General features: G+C 38.4%; 6 protein-coding genes across 6 annotated transcripts; all 6 read left to right on the top strand.

Moving 5' to 3' along the window:
• Window positions 1-964: 964 nt before the first annotated feature.
• LOC138404870 (olfactory receptor 52E8-like) lies at window positions 965-2,097 on the top strand. The gene has a single exon (XM_069510232.1). The coding sequence runs from the start codon at window positions 965-967 to the stop codon at window positions 1,919-1,921; it is 957 nt and encodes a 318-aa protein (XP_069366333.1). The 3' UTR covers window positions 1,922-2,097.
• Window positions 2,098-4,571: 2,474 nt separating this feature from the next.
• On the top strand, window positions 4,572-5,591 carry LOC138404890 (olfactory receptor 52E8-like). Its single transcript, XM_069510270.1, has one exon. It carries the CDS (start codon window positions 4,572-4,574, stop codon window positions 5,526-5,528), a length of 957 nt encoding a protein of 318 aa, XP_069366371.1. The 3' UTR covers window positions 5,529-5,591.
• A 2,270-nt stretch (window positions 5,592-7,861) lies between these two features.
• On the top strand, window positions 7,862-8,994 carry LOC138404872 (olfactory receptor 52E8-like). Its single transcript, XM_069510249.1, has one exon. The coding sequence runs from the start codon at window positions 7,862-7,864 to the stop codon at window positions 8,816-8,818; it is 957 nt and encodes a 318-aa protein (XP_069366350.1). The 3' UTR covers window positions 8,819-8,994.
• A 2,149-nt stretch (window positions 8,995-11,143) lies between these two features.
• Window positions 11,144-12,100, top strand: LOC109635723 (olfactory receptor 52E8-like). Its single transcript, XM_020097077.2, has one exon. The coding sequence runs from the start codon at window positions 11,144-11,146 to the stop codon at window positions 12,098-12,100; it is 957 nt and encodes a 318-aa protein (XP_019952636.2).
• Window positions 12,101-14,109: 2,009 nt separating this feature from the next.
• LOC109635722 (olfactory receptor 1F1-like) lies at window positions 14,110-15,159 on the top strand. The gene has a single exon (XM_020097075.2). It carries the CDS (start codon window positions 14,173-14,175, stop codon window positions 15,142-15,144), a length of 972 nt encoding a protein of 323 aa, XP_019952634.1. The 5' UTR covers window positions 14,110-14,172; the 3' UTR covers window positions 15,145-15,159.
• Window positions 15,160-16,355: 1,196 nt separating this feature from the next.
• Window positions 16,356-18,534, top strand: LOC109635721 (olfactory receptor 13G1-like). The gene has a single exon (XM_020097074.2). It carries the CDS (start codon window positions 17,080-17,082, stop codon window positions 18,064-18,066), a length of 987 nt encoding a protein of 328 aa, XP_019952633.2. The 5' UTR covers window positions 16,356-17,079; the 3' UTR covers window positions 18,067-18,534.
• Window positions 18,535-20,750: the final 2,216 nt, after the last annotated feature.

The raw sequence follows: 20,750 nt of genomic DNA, 5'->3' as shown, positions 1-20,750 counted from the left end.
CATCTATCCATCCATCCATCCATTCGTCTGTCTATCCATCCATCTATCTATCCATCTATCTGTCTTTCCATCCATCCGTCCATCTGTCCATCCATCCATCCATCCCTTCCATCCATCCAGCCATATGTCCATATGTCCATGCATCCACCTGTCCATCCGTCCATCCATCTGTACATCCCATCCATCTATCCATCCACCTGTCCACCTGTCCATCCATCATAAAAAGATATTTATATATGTATATATCTATCTATCTATATCTATAGCTATATCTATATAGATAGATAGGGGGATGCGGGGGTCTGGAAGGTCAGTGGTTCGACCCCCGTGTCATTGGGCAAGATACCAAGTTATCTCTGACGGCTGTGTTGACAGTGTGTGATTGATGTGTGCTGTGCAAATACAATCAGTAATATTATTTATATTGAAGTTTCTGAGATTACAAATATATGTTTACACTATTAGTTTGGGTTTCAAGGTAAATAAATACAGAGCCTCATTAGTAGCATTAGTATTAGTAGTATTAAATGTGAGTGGATCTTATAACCTTTAAGATCCATAATCATTGATACATGTTTCCTCTTAACTGTGCTTATTGTCCCTGTTCATTGTATATCTGTGATTATCTCTATAGAAAACAAATGAATTGAAAACAGCAAACTAACCAAACTGTCACAAACTCAAATACACTGAAAATACATGAAAATAAATGCTTGATTGCAATAATGCAATATAATATAAAATACATAAATAATATAATATATTAAATGTAATGTAACAAATGTACTGAGAAGTTTTTTCCTGCTTGCACAGAATAGCCTCCAGGGATCAGACGCTGAATGAAATAAACAGAGGATCAGTTAACAGAGCTTGTCCGAGCCTCATCGGAACAGACAGAGACGAGCTCACCTCCATCATCCACACAACCTGCTGCGCTCTTCTTCACGTCAGTCCATCTTTCACGATGGAACTTTTCAACTCAGCTCTCGGGAAGAACATCACCTTTGTGCGTCCTGCTTATTTCATAATAAGCGGATTTATCGGAATTCCTAATGTTAAATATTATTTTGTCTTTCTGTGTTTTCTGTATATCGTGTCTGTGCTGGCAAACACTGCAGTCATGGCCGTGATATGTTTGGCCCACAATCTGAGAACGCCAAAGTATATCATAGTTTTTAACCTGGCCTTCGTGGACCTGTTTGGTAACTCTGCTCTGGTGCCGAAGGTCCTGGACGTCTTCCTGTTCAACCATCCCCACATCCCGTACAACGACTGCCTGACCTTTCTGTTCTTCTGCTACGCCTGCCTCTCCATGCAGGCTCTCAACCTGGTGGCTCTCTCCTACGACAGACTCATAGCGATCAGTTTCCCGCTGCACTACCAAGTGAAAGTCACCCACAGGTTCATGCTTTGTGTTATCGCCTCTTTTTGGCTCTTTGTCGTCACTGCGCTACTGATCGTAGTCGGCCTTCTCACCAGACTCTCCTTCTGTCAGTCCGTAGTGATCAAAAGCCATTTCTGTGACCATGGTCAGTTGTTTCGTCTGGCCTGCAACGACGTCACACCCACACTTGTCGTTGCTAAGCTGTTACAAGTTGTTATCCTCTGGTTCCCTCTGATATTCATCTTGTGCACGTACCTCTACATCGGCTATGCTTTGACCAAAGTGGCCACGGTTCAGGAGCGAGTGAAGGCCTTAAAAACCTGCACAGCTCATCTGTCATTAGTGGCCGTCTATTTCTTTCCGATATTAATCACATTTATATTTGGGAGGAATATTCATCCCAACGCCAGGATCATAAACTTGTCTCTGAGCTCTGTCCTTCCTCCCACGTTGAACCCGATTATTTATGTTCTGCAGACGCAAGAAATCAAAGAATCTGTGAGAAAATTATTAAAGATCAGAATATTAAGAAAGTGATTTAAAATAACAATTGCTGTTCTGTTCAGGACATTATGTCTATTACAGTAACACCAATAGGTGAATAAATAAATATCTTAGAGTCCCACAAATGTCTTGATATTAATTGAATCCAGAAGAATTTGAAAATAGTCACATGTAATACATTTCATCTTCAAATCAAGGAAAATGTTTTGAAACAACCAGGGTGAAATATAAAAGCTAATTAAAAGAAAGAAGTTCTCTGCTAACTGCATTTATTTATACTTATGTACTGTGTGATAACTGCAAGTTTATTCTTCAAACAGTCAACTGTATATATTTGTATTTATTTAGTTGTTTTAATGTTGTTCTTTATTCTTTCATTCTAGTTCTTTCATCGGTGTTGTTTTATTGCATTGCTGAGTATGATCTGGCTTTTCTTTTCTTAACTTTGCTCTTATAGTTGATTTTGTGAAGCAGCTTGTGACTTTTGAAATGTGCCTAGAAATAAAGTTTATTATTGTTATCATCAGACTTCTGTATATTTATATATCAGAATATTTTTTAATTTTTCATGCAACATGTTAGACAAAGAAAAAGATTTGCACATTTGTATTTTTTAAATAAATGATTAAAGAAGAGAGATAATTTCTGATCAAATGTTCGGCCTCTTGATGATTTTTGATTCCTCATAAAGGTGAAAAAGTAACGAGAGCTTTTATTTCTGTTTCTCTGCTCTGCAGCACTTCACTGCATCTCTGCTGAAACACAACTTCATATTAAACCTCTGCTGCCGTTCAAGGACATCATGACTTTTCTTTTAAGGTGAATTTTATTGTGAGGCATCTTCAAGAAGTGCAGAGTCTGTGTATGTGAACTTCAGGATTTGTAAGATGACAGTAAAGCTGTCCATCGTCGTCGTGGAACAAAGTCTGTCTCTGGGATCATTTAGCCGACTGTCTTTTTTTAGCTGCAGGATGATTCGATGCACATCATCATGTCTGTGAGGCAGACAAACCTTTCATATACCTTTTTTTCTTGTGTTCCATAACATATATAAAAGTCAATACTACAGTATATCACAGAACCTGATGTTAGGCACATGTGCTTTGAGCTGCAGCTCCCTGGTTTGAATCTGCATCATTCCTCTTTTCTCTCTCTCTCCCCCTGTTCTCTCCTTCACTGTCTCAGCTGGAAAACAGCAAACAGACCAACAAATCTCAGATTTCATGTTAAGATGTAAGATGTGAAAAAGACTGAGCTCAAATCCCTGTGAGATCCAGCAGAGACGCTCCGACACAGACGAGCTGGAGCGACTGGTCTGCAGTTGAAATCCTGCCAGAGGTGGAACTTTAATCAGCAGAAATGTGTTTCAGTGGCTGACAGTCTGTGCTCGGGTCGGTTCGGCTGTGTGTCCAATTCTGTTCTAATATCCAGGAGAAGCAGAACAGAGAGATTCACTGCATCAGCTGATAGAAGTTGTTTACTGATGTGTCAGATGAATAAACACAGAGGTGGTTTTCAGAACGTGTCAAGTTAGAATCATCGGGTAATAGAGGAAGATTCGTCTGTAATGACTGAAACAAAGTGAGTTTAGAAAATGAGAACTGGTATTTACATAAAAAGATATTTATATATGTATATATCTATCTATCTATATCTATAGCTATATCTATATAGATAGATAGGGGGATGCGGGGGTCTGGAAGGTCAGTGGTTCGACCCCCGTGTCCTTGGGCAAGATACCAAGTTATCTCTGACGGCTGTGTTGACAGTGTGTGATTGATGTGTGCTGTGCAAATACAATCAGTACTATTATTTGTATTGAAGTTTCTGAGATTACAAATATATGTTTACACTATTAGTTTGGGTTTAAAGGTAAATAAATACAGAGCCTCATTGGAAGCATTAGTATTAGTAGTATTAAATGTGAGTGGATCTTGAAGAAGAAGACATACTTTATTGATCGCCCAAGGGGGAAATTCTTTTTACACTCATTTTTTATTTATACATGCAGTTTTTAACCCACAATCACACAAAGGGCTCATAGACATGCAAATATGGAGAGAGATGGTAGAGTGATGGGCAGCCCCATGGGGGTTTGGTGACTTGCTCAAGGGTGCCTCAGCAGAGACCAGGTGGTGAACTGGTGCCTCTCCAACTACCACTCCACCTTCCATACTTTTTAGTCCATGCTGGACTTGAACTGGCCACCCTCTGGTTCCCAAGCCAAATCTCTATGGACTGAGCTACTGCTGCCCCATCTTATAACCTTTAAGATCCATAATCATTGATACATGTTTCCTCTTAACTGTGCTTATTGTCCCTGTTCATTGTATATCTGTGATTATCTCTATAGAATACAAATGAATTGAAAACAGCAAACTAACCAAACTGTCACAAACTAAAATACACTGAAAATACATGAAAATAAATGCTTGATTGCAATAATGCAATATAATATAAAATACATAAATAATATAATATATTAAATGTAATGTAACAAATGTATTGAGAAGTTTTTTCCTGCTTGCACAGAATAGACTCCAGGGATCAGACGCTGAATGAAATAAACAGAGGATCAGTTAACAGAGCTTGTCCGAGCCTCATCAGAACAGACAGAGACGAGCTCACCTCCATCATCCACACAACCTGCTGCGCTCTTCTTCACGTCAGTCCATCTTTCACGATGGAACTTTTCAACTCAGCTCTCGGGAAGAACATCACCTTTGTGCGTCCTGCTTATTTCATAATAAGAGGATTTATCGGAATTCCTAATGTTAAATATTATTTTGTCTTTCTGTGTTTTCTGTATATCGTGTCTGTGCTGGCAAACACTGCAGTCATGGCCGTGATATGTTTGGCCCACAATCTGAGAACGCCAAAGTATATCATAGTTTTTAACCTGGCCTTCGTGGACGTGTTTGGTAACTCTGCTCTGGTGCCGAAGGTCCTGGACGTCTTCCTGTTCAACCATCCCCACATCCCGTACAACGACTGCCTGACCTTTCTGTTCTTCTGCTACGCCTGCCTCTCCATGCAGGCTCTCAACCTGGTGGCTCTCTCCTACGACAGACTCATAGCGATCAGTTTCCCGCTGCACTACCAAGTGAAAGTCACCCACAGGTTCATGCTTTGTGTTATCGCCTCTTTTTGGCTCTTTGTCGTCACTGCGCTACTGATCGTAGTCGGCCTTCTCACCAGACTCTCCTTCTGTCAGTCTGTAGTGATCAAAAGCCATTTCTGTGACCATGGTCAGTTGTTTCGTCTGGCCTGCAACGACGTCACACCCACATTTGTCGTTGCTCTTCTGTTACGAGTTGTTATCCTCTGGTTCCCTCTGATATTCATCTTGTGCACGTACCTCTACATCGGCTATGCTTTGACCAAAGTGGCCACGGTTCAGGAGCGAGTGAAGGCCTTAAAAACCTGCACAGCTCATCTGTCATTAGTGGCCGTCTATTTCTTTCCGATATTAATCACATTTATATTTGGGAGGAATATTCATCCCAACGCCAGGATCATAAACTTGTCTCTGAGCTCTGTCCTTCCTCCCACGTTGAACCCGATTATTTATGTTCTGCAGACGCAAGAAATCAAAGAATCTGTGAGAAAATTATTAAAGATCAGAATATTAAGAAAGTGATTTAAAATAACAATTGCTGTTCTGTTCAGGACATTATGTCTATTACAGTAACACCAATAGGTGAATAAATAAATATCTTAGAATCCCACAAATGTCTTGATATTAATTGAATCCAGAAGAATTTGAAAATAGTCACATGTAATACATTTCATCTTCAAATCAAGGAAAATGTTTTGAAAGAACCAGGGTGAAATATAAAAGCTAATTAAAAGAAAGAAGTTCTCTGCTAACTGCATTTATTTATACTTATGTACTGTGTGATAACTGCAAGTTTATTCTTCAAACAGTCAACTGTATATATTTGTATTTATTTAGTTGTTTTAATGTTGTTCTTTATTCTTTCATTCTAGTTCTTTCATCGGTGTTGTTTTATTGCATTGCTGAGTATGATCTGGCTTTTCTTTTCTTAACTTTGCTCTTATAGTTGATTTTGTGAAGCAGCTTGTGACTTTTGAAATGTGCCTAGAAATAAAGTTTATTATTGTAATCATCAGACTTCTGTATATTTATATATCAGAATATTTTTTAATTTTTCATGCAACATGTTAGACAAAGAAAAAGATTTGCACATTTGTATTTTTTAAATAAATGATTAAAGAAGAGAGATAATTTCTGATCAAATGTTCGGCCTCTTGATGATTTTTGATTCCTCATAAAGGTGAAAAAGTAATGAGAGCTTTTATTTCTGTGTGTGTTTCTCTGCTCTGCAGCACTTCACTGCATCTCTGCTGAAACACAACTTCATATTAAACCTCTGCTGCTGTTCAAGGACATCATGACTTTTCTTTTAAGGTGAATTTTATTGTGAGGCATCTTCAAGAAGTGCAGAGTCTGTGTATGTGAACTTCAGGATTTGTAAGATGACAGTAAAGCTGTCCATCGTCGTCGTGGAACAAAGTCTGTCTCTGGGATCATTTAGCCGACTGTCTTTTTTTAGCTGCAGGATGATTCGATGCACATCATCATGTCTGTGAGGCAGACAAACCTTTCATAAACCTTTTTTTCTTGTGTTCCATAACATATATAAAAGTCAATACTACAGTATATCACAGAACCTGACGTTAGGCACATGTGCTTTGAGCTGCAGCTCCCTGGTTTGAATCTGCATCATTCCTCTTTTCTCTCTCTCTCCCCCTGTTCTCTCCTTCACTGTCTCAGCTGGAAAACAGCAAACAGACCAACAAATCTCAGATTTCATGTTAAGATGTAAGATGTGAAAAAGACTGAGCTCAAATCCCTGTGAGATCCAGCAGAGACGCTCCGACACAGACGAGCTGGAGCGACTGGTCTGCAGTTGAAATCCTGCCAGAGGTGGAACTTTAATCAGCAGAAATGTGTTTCAGTGGCTGACAGTCTGTGCTCGGGTCGGTTCGGCTGTGTGTCCAATTCTGTTCTAATATCCAGGAGAAGCAGAACAGAGAGATTCACTGCATCAGCAGATAGAAGTTGTTTACTGATGTGTCAGATGAATAAACACAGAGGTGGTTTTCAGAACGTGTCAAGTTAGAATCATCGGGTAATAGAGGAAGATTCGTCTGTAATGACTGAAACAAAGTGAGTTTAGAAAATGAGAACTGGTATTTACATAAAAAGATATTTATATATGTATATATCTATCTATCTATATCTATAGCTATATCTATATAGATAGATAGATAGATAGGGGGATGCGGGGGTCTGGAAGGTCAGTGGTTCGACCCCCGTGTCCTTGGGCAAGATACCAAGTTATCTCTGACGGCTGTGTTGACAGTGTGTGATTGATGTGTGCTGTGCAAATACAATCAGTACTTTTATTTATATTTAAGTTTCTGAGATTACAAATATATGTTTACACTATTAGTTTGGGTTTAAAGGTAAATAAATACAGAGCCTCATTGGAAGCATTAGTAGTATTAAATGTGAGTGGATCTTATAACCTTTAAGATCCATAATCGTTGATACATGTTTCCTCTTAACTGTGCTTATTGTCCCTGTTCATTGTATATCTGTGATTATCTCTATAGAAAACAAATGAATTGAAAACAGCAAACTAACCAAACTGTCACAAACTCAAATACACTGAAAATACATGAAAATAGATGCTCGATTGCAATAATGCAATATAATATAAAATACATAAATAATATAATATATTAAATGTAATGTAACAAATGTATTGAGAAGTTTTTTCCTGCTTGCACAGAATAGACTCCAGGGATCAGACGCTGAATGAAATAAACAGAGGATCAGTTAACAGAGCTTGTCCGAGCCTCATCAGAACAGACAGAGACGAGCTCACCTCCATCATCCACACAACCTGCTGCGCTCTTCTTCACGTCAGTCCATCTTTCACGATGGAACTTTTCAACTCAGCTCTCGGGAAGAACATCACCTTTGTGCGTCCTGCTTATTTCATAATAAGAGGATTTATCGGAATTCCTAATGTTAAATATTATTTTGTCTTTCTGTGTTTTCTGTATATCGTGTCTGTGCTGGCAAACACTGCAGTCATGGCCGTGATATGTTTGGCCCACAATCTGAGAACGCCAAAGTATATCATAGTTTTTAACCTGGCCTTCGTGGACCTGTTTGGTAACTCTGCTCTGGTGCCGAAGGTCCTGGACGTCTTCCTGTTCAACCATCCCCACATCCCGTACAACGACTGCCTGACCTTTCTGTTCTTCTGCTACGCCTGCCTCTCCATGCAGGCTCTCAACCTGGTGGCTCTCTCCTACGACAGACTCATAGCGATCAGTTTCCCGCTGCACTACCAAGTGAAAGTCACCCACAGGTTCATGCTTTGTGTTATCGCCTCTTTTTGGCTCTTTGTCGTCACTGCGCTACTGATCGTAGTCGGCCTTCTCACCAGACTCTCCTTCTGTCAGTCTGTAGTGATCAAAAGCCATTTCTGTGACCATGGTCAGTTGTTTCGTCTGGCCTGCAACGACGTCACACCCACACTTGTCGTTGCTCTTCTGTTACGAGTTGTTATCCTCTGGTTCCCTCTGATATTCATCTTGTGCACGTACCTCTACATCGGCTATGCTTTGACCAAAGTGGCCACGGTTCAGGAGCGAGTGAAGGCCTTAAAAACCTGCACAGCTCATCTGTCATTAGTGGCCGTCTATTTCTTTCCGATATTAATCACATTTATATTTGGGAGGAATATTCATCCCAACGCCAGGATCATAAACTTGTCTCTGAGCTCTGTCCTTCCTCCCACGTTGAACCCGATTATTTATGTTCTGCAGACGCAAGAAATCAAAGAATCTGTGAGAAAATTATTAAAGATCAGAATATTAAGAAAGTGATTTAAAATAACAATTGCTGTTCTGTTCAGGACATTATGTCTATTACAGTAACACCAATAGGTGAATAAATAAATATCTTAGAATCCCACAAATGTCTTGATATTAATTGAATCCAGAAGAATTTGAAAATAGTCACATGTAATACATTTCATCTTCAAATCAAGGAAAATGTTTTGAAAGAACCAGAGAGAAATATAAAAGCTAATTAAAAGAAAGAAGTTCTCTGCTAACTGCATTTATTTATACTTATGTACTGTGTGATAACTGCAAGTTTATTCTTCAAACAGTCAACTGTATATATTTGTATTTATTTAGTTGTTTTAATGTTGTTCTTTATTCTTTCATTCTAGTTCTTTCATCGGTGTTGTTTTATTGCATTGCTGAGTATGATCTGGCTTTTCTTTTCTTAACTTTGCTCTTATAGTTGATTTTGTGAAGCAGCTTGTGACTTTTGAAATGTGCCTAGAAATAAAGTTTATTATTGTTATCCTCAGACTTCTGTATATTTATATATCAGAGTATTTTTTAATTTTTCATGCAACATGTTAGACAAAGAAAAAGATTTGCACATTTGTATTTTTTAAATAAATGATTAAAGAAGAGAGATAATTTCTGATCAAATGTTCGGCCTCTTGATGATTTTTGATTCCTCATAAAGGTGAAAAAGTAATGAGAGCTTTTATTTGTGTGTGTGTTTCTCTGCTCTGCAGCACTTCACTGCATCTCTGCTGAAACACAACTTCATATTAAACCTCTGCTGCCGATCAAGGACATCATGACTTTTCTTTTAAGGTGAATTTTATTGTGAGGCATCTTCAAGAAGTGCAGAGTCTGTGTATGTGAACTTCAGGATTTGTAAGATGACAGTAAAGCTGTCCATCGTCGTCGTGGAACAAAGTCTGTCTCTGGGATCATTTAGCCGACTGTCTTTTTTTAGCTGCAGGATGATTCGATGCACATCATCATGTCTGTGAGGCAGACAAATCTTTCATAAACCTTTTTTTCTTGTGTTCCATAACATATATAAAAGTCAATACTACAGTATATCACAGAACCTGACGTTAGGCACATGTGCTTTGAGCTGCAGCTCCCTGGTTTGAATCTGCATCATTCCTCTTTTCTCTCTCTCTCCCCCTGTTCTCTCCTTCACTGTGTCAGCTGGAAAACAGCAAACAGACCAACAAATCTCAGATTTCATGTTAAGATGTAAGATGTGAAAAAGACTGAGCTCAAATCCCTGTGAGATCCAGCAGAGACGCTCCGACACAGACGAGCTGGAGCGACTGGTCTGCAGTTGAAATCCTGCCAGAGGTGGAACTTTAATCAGCAGAAATGTGTTTCAGTGGCTGACAGTCTGTGCTCGGGTCGGTTCGGCTGTGTGTCCAATTCTGTTCTAATATCCAGGAGAAGCAGAACAGAGAGATTCACTGCATCAGCAGATAGAAGTTGTTTACTGATGTGTCAGATGAATAAACACAGAGGTGGTTTTCAGAACGTGTCAAGTTAGAATCATCGGGTAATAGAGGAAGATTCGTCTGTAATGACTGAAACAAAGTGAGTTTAGAAAATGAGAACTGGTATTTACATAAAAAGATATTTATATATGTATATATCTATCTATCTATATCTATAGCTATATCTATATAGATAGATAGGGGGATGCGGGGGTCTGGAAGGTCAGTGGTTCGACCCCCGTGTCCTTGGGCAAGATACCAAGTTATCTCTGACGGCTGTGTTGACAGTGTGTGATTGATGTGTGCTGTGCAAATACAATCAGTACTATTATTTATATTGAAGTTTCTGAGATTACAAATATATGTTTACGCTATTAGTTTGGGTTTCAAGGTAAATAAATACAGAGCCTCATTGGAAGCATTAGTAGTATTAAATGTGAGTGGATCTTATAACCTTTAAGATCCATAATCATTGATACATGTTTCCTCTTAACTGTGCTTATTGTCCCTGTTCATTGTATATCTGTGATTATCTCTATAGAAAACAAATGAATTGAAAACAGCAAACTAACCAAACTGTCACAAACTCAAATACACTGAAAATACATGAAAATAGATGCTCGATTGCAATAATGCAATATAATATAAAATACATAAATAATATAATATTTTAAATGAAATGTAACAAGTGTATTGAGAAGTTTTTTCCTGCTTGCACAGAATAGACTCCAGGGATCAGACGCTGAATGAAATAAACAGAGGATCAGTTAACAGAGCTTGTCCGAGCCTCATCAGAACAGACAGAGACGAGCTCACCTCCATCATCCACACAACCTGCTGCGCTCTTCTTCACGTCAGTCCATCTTTCACGATGGAACTTTTCAACTCAGCTCTCGGGAAGAACATCACCTTTGTGCGTCCTGCTTATTTCATAATAAGCGGATTTATCGGAATTCCTAATGTTAAATATTATTTTGTCTTTCTGTGTTTTCTGTATATCGTGTCTGTGCTGGCAAACACTGCAGTCATGGCCGTGATATGTTTGGCCCACAATCTGAGAACACCAAAGTATATCATAGTTTTTAACCTGGCCTTCGTGGACCTGTTTGGTAACTCTGCTCTGGTGCCGAAGGTCCTGGACGTCTTCCTGTTCAACCATCCCCACATCCCGTACAACGACTGCCTGACCTTTCTGTTCTTCTGCTACGCCTGCCTCTCCATGCAGGCTCTCAACCTGGTGGCTCTCTCCTACGACAGACTCATAGCGATCAGTTTCCCGCTGCACTACCAAGTGAAAGTCACCCACAGGTTCATGCTTTGTGTTATCGCCTCTTTTTGGCTCTTTGTCGTCACTGCGCTACTGATCTTAGTCGGCCTTCTCACCAGACTCTCCTTCTGTCAGTCCGTAGTGATCAAAAGCCATTTCTGTGACCATGGTCAGTTGTTTCGTCTGGCCTGCAACGATATCACACCCACACTTGTCGTTGCTCTTCTGTTACCAGTTGTTATCCTCTGGTTCCCTCTGATATTCATCTTGTGCACGTACCTCTACATCGGCTATGCTTTGACCAAAGTGGCCACGGTTCAGGAGCGAGTGAAGGCCTTAAAAACCTGCACAGCTCATCTGTCATTAGTGGCCATCTATTTCTTTCCGATATTATTCACATTTATATTTGGGAGGAATATTCATCCCAACGCCAGGATCATAAACTTGTCTCTGAGCTCTGTCCTTCCTCCCACGTTGAACCCGATTATTTATGTTCTGCAGACGCAAGAAATCAAAGAATCTGTGAGAAAATTATTAAAGATCAGAATATTAAGAAAGTGATTTAAAATAACAATTGCTGTTCTGTTCAGGACATTATGTCTATTACAGTAACACCAATAGGTGAATAAATAAATATCTTAGAATCCCACAAATGTCTTGATATTAATTGAATCCAGAAGAATTTGAAAATAGTCACATGTAATACATTTCATCTTCAAATCAAGGAAAATGTTTTGAAAGAACCAGGGTGAAATATAAAAGCTAATTAAAAGAAAGAAGTTCTCTGCTAATTGCATTTATTTATACTTATGTACTGTGTGATAACTGCAAGTTTATTCTTCAAACAGTCAACTGTATATATTTGTATTTATTTAGTTGTTTTAATGTTGTTCTTTATTCTTTCATTCTAGTTCTTTCATCGGTGTTGTTTTATTGCATTGCTGAGTATGATCTGGCTTTTCTTTTCTTAACTTTGCTCTTATAGTTGATTTTGTGAAGCAGCTTGTGACTTTTGAAATGTGCCTAGAAATAAAGTTTATTATTGTAATCATCAGACTTCTGTATATTTATATATCAGAATATTTTTTTATTTTTCATGCAACATGTTAGACAAAGAAAAAGATTTGCACATTTGTATTTTTTAAATAAATGATTAAAGAAGAGAGATAATTTCTGATCAAATGTTCGGCCTCTTGATGATTTTTGATTCCTCATAAAGGTGAAAAAGTAACGAGAGCTTTTATTTGTGTGTGTGTTTCTCTGCTCTGCAGCACTTCACTGCATCTCTGCTGAAACACAACTTCATATTAAACCTCTGCTGCCGATCAAGGACATCATGACTTTTCTTTTAATGTGAATTTTATTGTGAGGCATCTTCAAGAAGTGCAGAGTCTGTGTATGTGAACTTCAGGATTTGTAAGATGACAGTAAAGCTGTCCATCGTCGTCGTGGAACAAAGTCTGTCTCTGGGATCATTTAGCCGACTGTCTTTTTTTAGCTGCAGGATGATTCGATGCACATCATCATGTCTGTGAGGCAGACAAATCTTTCATAAACCTTTTTTTCTTGTGTTCCATAACATATATAAAAGTCAATACTACAGTATATCACAGAACCTGATGTTAGGCACATGTGCTTTGAGCTGCAGCTCCCTGGTTTGAATCTGCATCATTCCTCTTTTCTCTCTCTCGCCCCCTGTTCTCTCCTTCACTGTGTCAGCTGGAAAACAGCAAACAGACCAACAAATCTCAGATTTCATGTTAAGATGTAAGATGTGAAAAAGACTGAGCTCAAATCCCTGTGAGATCCAGCAGAGACGCTCCGACACAGACGAGCTGGAGCAACTGGTCTGCAGTTGAAATCCTGCCAGAGGTGGAACTTTAATCAGCAGAAATGTGTTTCAGTGGCTGACAGTCTGTGCTCGGGTCGGTTCGGCTGTGTGTCCAATTCTGTTCTAATATCCAGGAGAAGCAGAACAGAGAGATTCACTGCATCAGCTGATAGAAGTTGTTTACTGATGTGTCAGATGAATAAACACAGAGGTGGTTTTCAGAACGTGTCAAGTTAGAATCATCGGGTAATAGAGGAAGATTCGTCTGTAATGACTGAAACAAAGTGAGTTTAGAAAATGAGAACTGGTATTTACATAAAAAGATATAAATATATTTATTTATATATACATGTATATATCTATGTATATATTTATATATAGATATAGATAGATAGATAGATAGAAAGAAAGTAAGATGGATAAATAGTTGGATGATAGATAGATAGAAAGAAAGAAAGAAAGAAAGATAGATAGATAGATAGATAGATAGATAGATAGATAGATAGATAGATAGATAGATAGATAGATAGATAGATAGATAGATAGATAGATAAATAGATATTCTAACAGCCGCCACCGCTCCACTTCACAACCTTGTCTGATGATGAGTGAACATGAAATACACTCAGGGGATCAAACAGAACAGTTTTTTAGTTTCCACCTCTGTCAAACCAGATAAAAGCTTCTGTCATTACAGAGACGGAGGGATAGAGAAGGGGAGAAGAGAGGAGGAGAAGAGCTCACCTCCGTCTCTAGACAGAAACTTCTCCACATCACTCCCAGCTCTCACGCTGTTTTTAATATGAATTTATTCAACTCAGCTCTGGGGAAAAACATCACGTTCGTCCACCCGGCGTATTTCATAATCAGTGGGTTCTCTGGCATCCCAAATATAAAACACTACTACGTCTTTCTGTTTTTTGTTTATATCGTTTCAGTGCTGGGAAATGCCGCCGTCATGGCCGTCATCTGTTTGGATCACAATCTGAGAACTCCAAAGTACATTGCAGTGTTTAACCTGGCCTTCGTGGACCTGTTTGGTAACTCTGCTCTGGTGCCGAAGGTCCTGGACGTCTTCCTGTTCAACCATCACCACATCCCGTACAACGACTGCCTGACCTTTCTGTTCTTCTGCTACACCTGCCTCTCCATGCAGTCCTTCAACCTGGTGGCTCTCTCCTACGACAGACTCATAGCGATCAGTTTCCCGCTGCACTACCAAGTGAAAATCACCCACAGGTTCATGCTGTATTTGATCGCCTCTTTCTGGGCCTTTGTTATCGTCGCTGTGTTGATTGCAGTCGGCCTCATCACGAGACTCTCCTTCTGTGAGTCTGTGGTGGTTAACAGTTATTTCTGTGACCACGGGCAGATCTACCGGCTGTCGTGCAACGACCATTACCCTAATTATGTCCTCAGTTGTTTGTACCCGGTTCTTATTTTCTGGCTGCCGCTCGTTTTCATCTTGATGGGTTACTTGTACATCGGCTGCACTTTGGCTAAAGTGGCCACAGCTCATCAAAGTCTCAAGGCGTTTAAGACGTGTATCGGTCATCTGTCACTGGTGGCAGTTTACTTCATCCCTCTGTTAATCGTTTTCACCCTGATGGAGAAGATTGAACCAAATGCCAGGATCATAAACCTGTCTCTGACCTCCGTCTTCCCTCCCATGTTGAACCCCATAGTTTACGTTCTGCAGACACAGGAAATCAGAGAATCTTTGAAGAAGCTGTTAAACATCAGAGGGAAATTAAAAAAAATAACAGCTATGTGACCATTTAGACCTGGAATATATTATAAAGTCTCTTTGAGTGCTTTAGTTGCTGTGTATGAAATATTTATAAAAATATACTCACACAATCATAACAAATCTATAGATGAAGTAGATATTTGATATTGAAATCAAAGCAGCATAAAATAACAACTCTCATGTTTGACACTGAGGTAAAACTATTTCTGTGATTTCAAAGTAAAGCTGCTGTTAATGTCATAGGAATATTAAAATAGAAAAACTATATGAGGTTTATTTGAATCTAGTTTCTTTTGTTGAAAGCTGTGTAATGAAGCTGAATTTTGTTTTTCTAAAATCAGTGATGAGTTAGTTTTTGTTGTTATGGATATTTCTGTGCATCGTAACTGAGTTAAGTTTCTACATGTAGAAAAAAAGGATGGATTTTTATATGACTAAAAGAGTCTAAGAGTCTATAACCATGTTAGTGCAGAGTACAGAGGTGTTTTAAGTTGAATGCTTTAAAAGAAATTCTTTTTATAATGCATAGCAACATGCCTAAGACTTATATTCCTTCTGTCATTTTTATTAACTGAAAGATTCAAATCATGTTTAACTTTGTCATTGCAATTAAAATTGAGCTGAATCAGATATTTGTTGTGTCATTTCTGTCTTACTCCGAATAAAACCTGTATCTAAATGATGTGTTACAGGAGGTAGCTGCCTCTGTCGAAAAGTTAACGTCTATATCAAGTGTAAAGAATTCTAATTGTCAAATGCAGAGCAGTTGAAAGCTTTGCAAAGTGGAACTTTGAGCTTAGATTATTTTACTACACATTAAGTGACTGTAAGAAACAACCCAATATGTGAATCCATCACACACCGAGAGTCTCTGTCTTGTTCTGCTTTTTAGATTTTCTTGATTTCCACCTTTCTTTTAATGTTATTTATAAATCAAATATTTAATTGTCCTGAGCAGGATCTTCTTTTTTACTGATCTAGATTCCAAACCCATTTCGACATTTTTACTATATACATAATATATAAATAAATAATTCATGGATCTTCATGAAAAAAGGCACATTTAGGAAAGTGATATCTATGAGTGTGTGTACTTCTGAAAAAGATTGATTGATTTTTCATTCCAGTTTTTCAGTGTGTTGTGATGGTTTGAAACCAGGTGAATCAGGACTGAATGAACTAAATTAAATGAACCTTCAGTTTAGTCTGATTAAATCTGAGTCAGGTTATAGTGGAGCTGTGGAATCAAACTTTAATATGACACTCAATCAAAAAAAAAAGAAAAAGAATTCCATGGAGGTTTCATTCCATGGATTGCAGTAATTAGAACATTAAGAAAGACAGGGAAGAGTTCATGATTCTGTGAGTCTTGCACCATCTAGTGTTTTAATTAGATTTTACTGTAGAAGGACAAATTGACTTTGTTTCTTCTATTATCAGCAAACATCCACAGGGGAAAATTCCAATTAAAGAATTTAAGTTTCATCAGACTTTTTGTTTTCAACGATCCTTCAGTATAAAAACCAAACCTGTAATTCCACGGTGTATTTATTAAAACAGTCTTCGTCACCAATTAGTTATTGCCTCTTATTTTATTTTATTTGTATACTCTTTGTTTTTATGTAACAACACTGGTTGTTTTCAATGTTCTTTATTAATCAACTTTATGCTTTATATGTTATATTGTGTTTTTGTCACATTGATAATAAACCTCTAGTGGAAAGTGAACTAATTATATTGCATCATCACATCAGTGACAGAAACACCAGTAAATCAGTGTGGAGTTTATGATCACGTGATTCGGTCTCCACCGCTCTGAGGTGAAGAGGATGAAATATAACTGTCACTTCTCCCACAGACAACTCAGTCTGAGGTGAGTCTGGTCACAACATTTCCTGTCTTGTCTTTTATCATGTATGTATTTTCTTATTTTCTCCTCTCACATCTCAACAGATTGTCATGATGGACTCAGAGGAGAGAGCTGCCGCCGTGTTCAACGCCACGTTTGTTCGTCCGGCTAAATTCTACCTCAGTGGCTTCTCCAACATCCCTTATGTGAAGTATTACTTTATCTTTCTGTGTTTTGTCTACGTCTTCACTGTTCTTGGGAATGGCCTCCTCCTCTCCATGATCTGCCTGATCAAGACTCTTCACACTCCCAGATACATGATCGTGTTCAACCTGGCTGTGACGGATCTGTTTGGCAGCACCGCTCTCATCCCCAAACTCCTGGACACGTTCTTGTTCAACAACAGATACATTGTGTACGAGGCTTGTTTGAGTTACATGTTCTTTGTCTTTTTTTTATTGAGTGTGCAGTCGTGGACGCTGGTCACGATGGCGTACGACAGGTTTGTAGCCATTTGCTTCCCTCTGAAGTACCACAGCATGGTGACCAAACCCTCCATCGGGGTCATGCTGCTGTCAGTGTGGGCGTCTCTCCTGAGCCTGGTGGCCTTCACTGTTGGACTCATCGATCGTCTCTCCTTCTGTGGATCTACGGTGGTGAAAAGCTTCTTCTGTGATCACGCTCCGGTGTATCTTCTGGCCTGTAACGACTCCTCTTTAAATAACATAATGGCCTACGTTGCCTTCATTATAGTGCTCATCTTACCTCTGATATTGATTGTGCTCACATATGTTGGCATTTCCGTGGCTCTGAGCAGGATTGCGTCAGCGCAGGAGCGACTCAAAGCTCTGAGGACTTGTACCTCTCACCTCATCATCGTGGCTATTTTCTTCCTACCGATTCTGGGCACCAATATAGCAGCAGTGACATCGACCCTCCACCCCAACGCCAGGATCATAAACTCCTCTCTGACACACACCATACCTGCTTTACTCAATCCTATAGTTTACTCCCTGAAGACGGAGGAAGTGCTGATCTCCATCAAGAAACTCTATAAAAGAAACAGACTCAATAATTTCACCTCGTCCAAATTGTGATCTATCCATCGAAGCTGTGTTGACAGTAGGTGGATAATGATGCGATGTGTTGTTACTGCACATTGACAATAATGTGGGAAAATAGCTGAATCCCCAGCAACTGTTGCTTTACAACATTTCACATATGTTAAAATATAAGAGAACATTTAAAGCAAATATCACGAAAGAAATTACAACTTTCGAATAAGAATAACAACTGGAAAAAGCAAGAAATAAATCAGTACGTCACAATGGTTGGATCTTTTAGCAAACAGATATCAATAGAACAACAACCAGCAGCACAAAAATAAAACGGTTCTATAACTGCTACTCAACAATCTTTGAATTTATTGTATTGTATTGAGTTAATGCCCCAACTTATACGTGAAAAGTAAAGTAATGTAAGTTGGCAAAAAGGAAGATACAAAATAAAATGGAAAACAGAGAAGTAAAAGGGAAAAAGGAACAGAACGGAAATGTGGAAGAGTGGAGCTGTGTTAAATGAACAGAACAAAGTACCACAGCCATCCTGTAAAGGCCTATGAATATTTACAAACCACAACAGATTACACTTATTTTATTTATCTCTTTTTAAATTAATTTTGTCTTATGTAAATTTGTCTTTATATCATATGTTTTCTGTTTAATTTATTATTATCATTATTATAACTATCATGTTTTATTTGTTTGTCCTTGTCCACACATTGTGTCCACTACCTATCTATATCCCTATTTATATTTATATACTAATTGGTGAATAAAGGTAAAAAGGAAAAGATTACATAGATTAGACATGTATTTTAAAAAGTCACCTGACACTGTACTTTGCATTCTGTACTCATTTATTCCGTGATTTTTAAAGGGGCCAAAATAAAGTTGATTCAACAAGTCTTGTTCTCCAAATATTTTATGATGTACTATTGAAATTAACTTTAGATAAAACACAGTATAGATGGATAGATTGTCTTCTTCAATGTGGCCCTAATGGTTTTTTACTAGTACAATCCTTTTTATATTCATCCTACATTATATACTTTAACATTTTATTGTCAGCGATGATTTTGATCATCTATTAAGAAAAAATAAAAAGATCCTTTCTTTATCCCACAATGGGGAGATCTGCTGTGGTGCAGTAATAGTGGGGATGGTCAAAAATAGTCATTGGTAAAAGTAATAAATAAGTAAACATGCAATATAAGAGCAATTAAATAGAGATATAATAGAAATCTTATATAGAACACAACTCTCAACCATCTGTGAGCGCCCTCTAGTGGCCCGTGAAACGTTTTCAATTTAATACTAGTGCCGCGACGGCCGCGTACGTCATCAGTTTGAGACGGGTCGACAGGTGAGCTAATGCTAACTCTGGACTGTAGTGAGTGGAGTGATGGGAAACAAAGACAGTGACGCTACTGATCCAACAACAAACTTCCAATTTGTACGAAGTGAAACCTGATTTCATTAGATTCGGTTTGTTTACTTTGTTTACGCTGAAGCATCTTGGGAGCAGACTCACACCTGTCGCTGGGAAACCAGTCCACTACTTCAAAGAAAGCAGAGAAGGTCTGTGCTTTGATTTCTAACTCACGATGTGCGTTTAAAACCAGCTGCTCCTGGTTTGAAGTACTTCCTGGTTTGCTTTGGCAAATGTTGAATCATGAGTTCTCAGACTCCTGCAGCAGGTTGAGCTTCGTTCCATTAGCCTTCGTCATATACTCGCAGTTCATACGAGTGTAGGATGTTGTTTATTTAAAGGAGCGGTTAGTTTTTTATCTGTACATTGTATTTTATGTTTTTTTCTTCTTCTGTAAAACAGGGAGTGGCTCTGTTGTAGATATTTAATACAATGAAGATAAAATAAAGACTAGAATCAATTAGCCGGAAGTAATTAGGGATATGTGTGTTAATGGGCCCTGGACCACTACGTGTGTGTAAAGGTGGGCCTTGAAGTAAATAAGGTTGAGAACCCCTGATATATATATATATATATATATATATATATACACACATATACACAACAGACTATATACACTGGACTGCATTGCACATTAGCCGCTGAATTCCACTGACAGGAGTGAGTATTAAAAGGATAATATATATTTTAAAATAAGATCAAAGACAGAAAGTCTCCAATTGTTCCTTAAAACACTTTTTAATTGATGTGAGTCATTGATCCCGGCTTTAAATACGGAGGAGTGATGGCGCCTCCCTGTGGAGAGAGAGCCGCAATTTTCAACTTCTTTCACTGACTTCACTCAGATGTTCAACTTGGAGGTGAGTTTTCAATCCTTTTTTTATTTTACGTATAATAAAGTTCAATACAACCACTTTAAGTGTATTAAATAAAGGGCAGATGTTAAATAAAGGTGAATGAGTTTTCAATGAAATCATGAGTAATTATGTTCCTCATTCCGCTCATGTAATGTTTCATGTAATGTTTCAGTATCTTTTTACTAAATGAAAAATATGACACCTTGTCCCCCTGTTCTCATTCTGCAGGTATGTGACTCCAGAGCTGCACAATCATTATCATTGTAACTTATTGATGCTGCTGTCATTGCTACTGTCAAATGATGTTACATTTTTGAATCTGTTATTCCAGACACCATTAAATCTCCTTCACTCGAGCAGCCTGTCTGTTGAGTCTGTATTTGTTCCTCCCCTTCTGTGCTGCGATCAGCAACACGACACATGATCCAGTTTTC

The sequence above is a fragment of the Paralichthys olivaceus genome, chromosome 15, assembly GCF_024713975.1.
Source record: "Paralichthys olivaceus isolate ysfri-2021 chromosome 15, ASM2471397v2, whole genome shotgun sequence".
In the NCBI taxonomy this organism is placed as follows: Eukaryota; Metazoa; Chordata; class Actinopteri; order Pleuronectiformes; family Paralichthyidae; genus Paralichthys; species Paralichthys olivaceus.
Note: the sequence above shows the minus strand (reverse complement) of the source record. Positions and strands in the feature narration are given on the sequence as shown.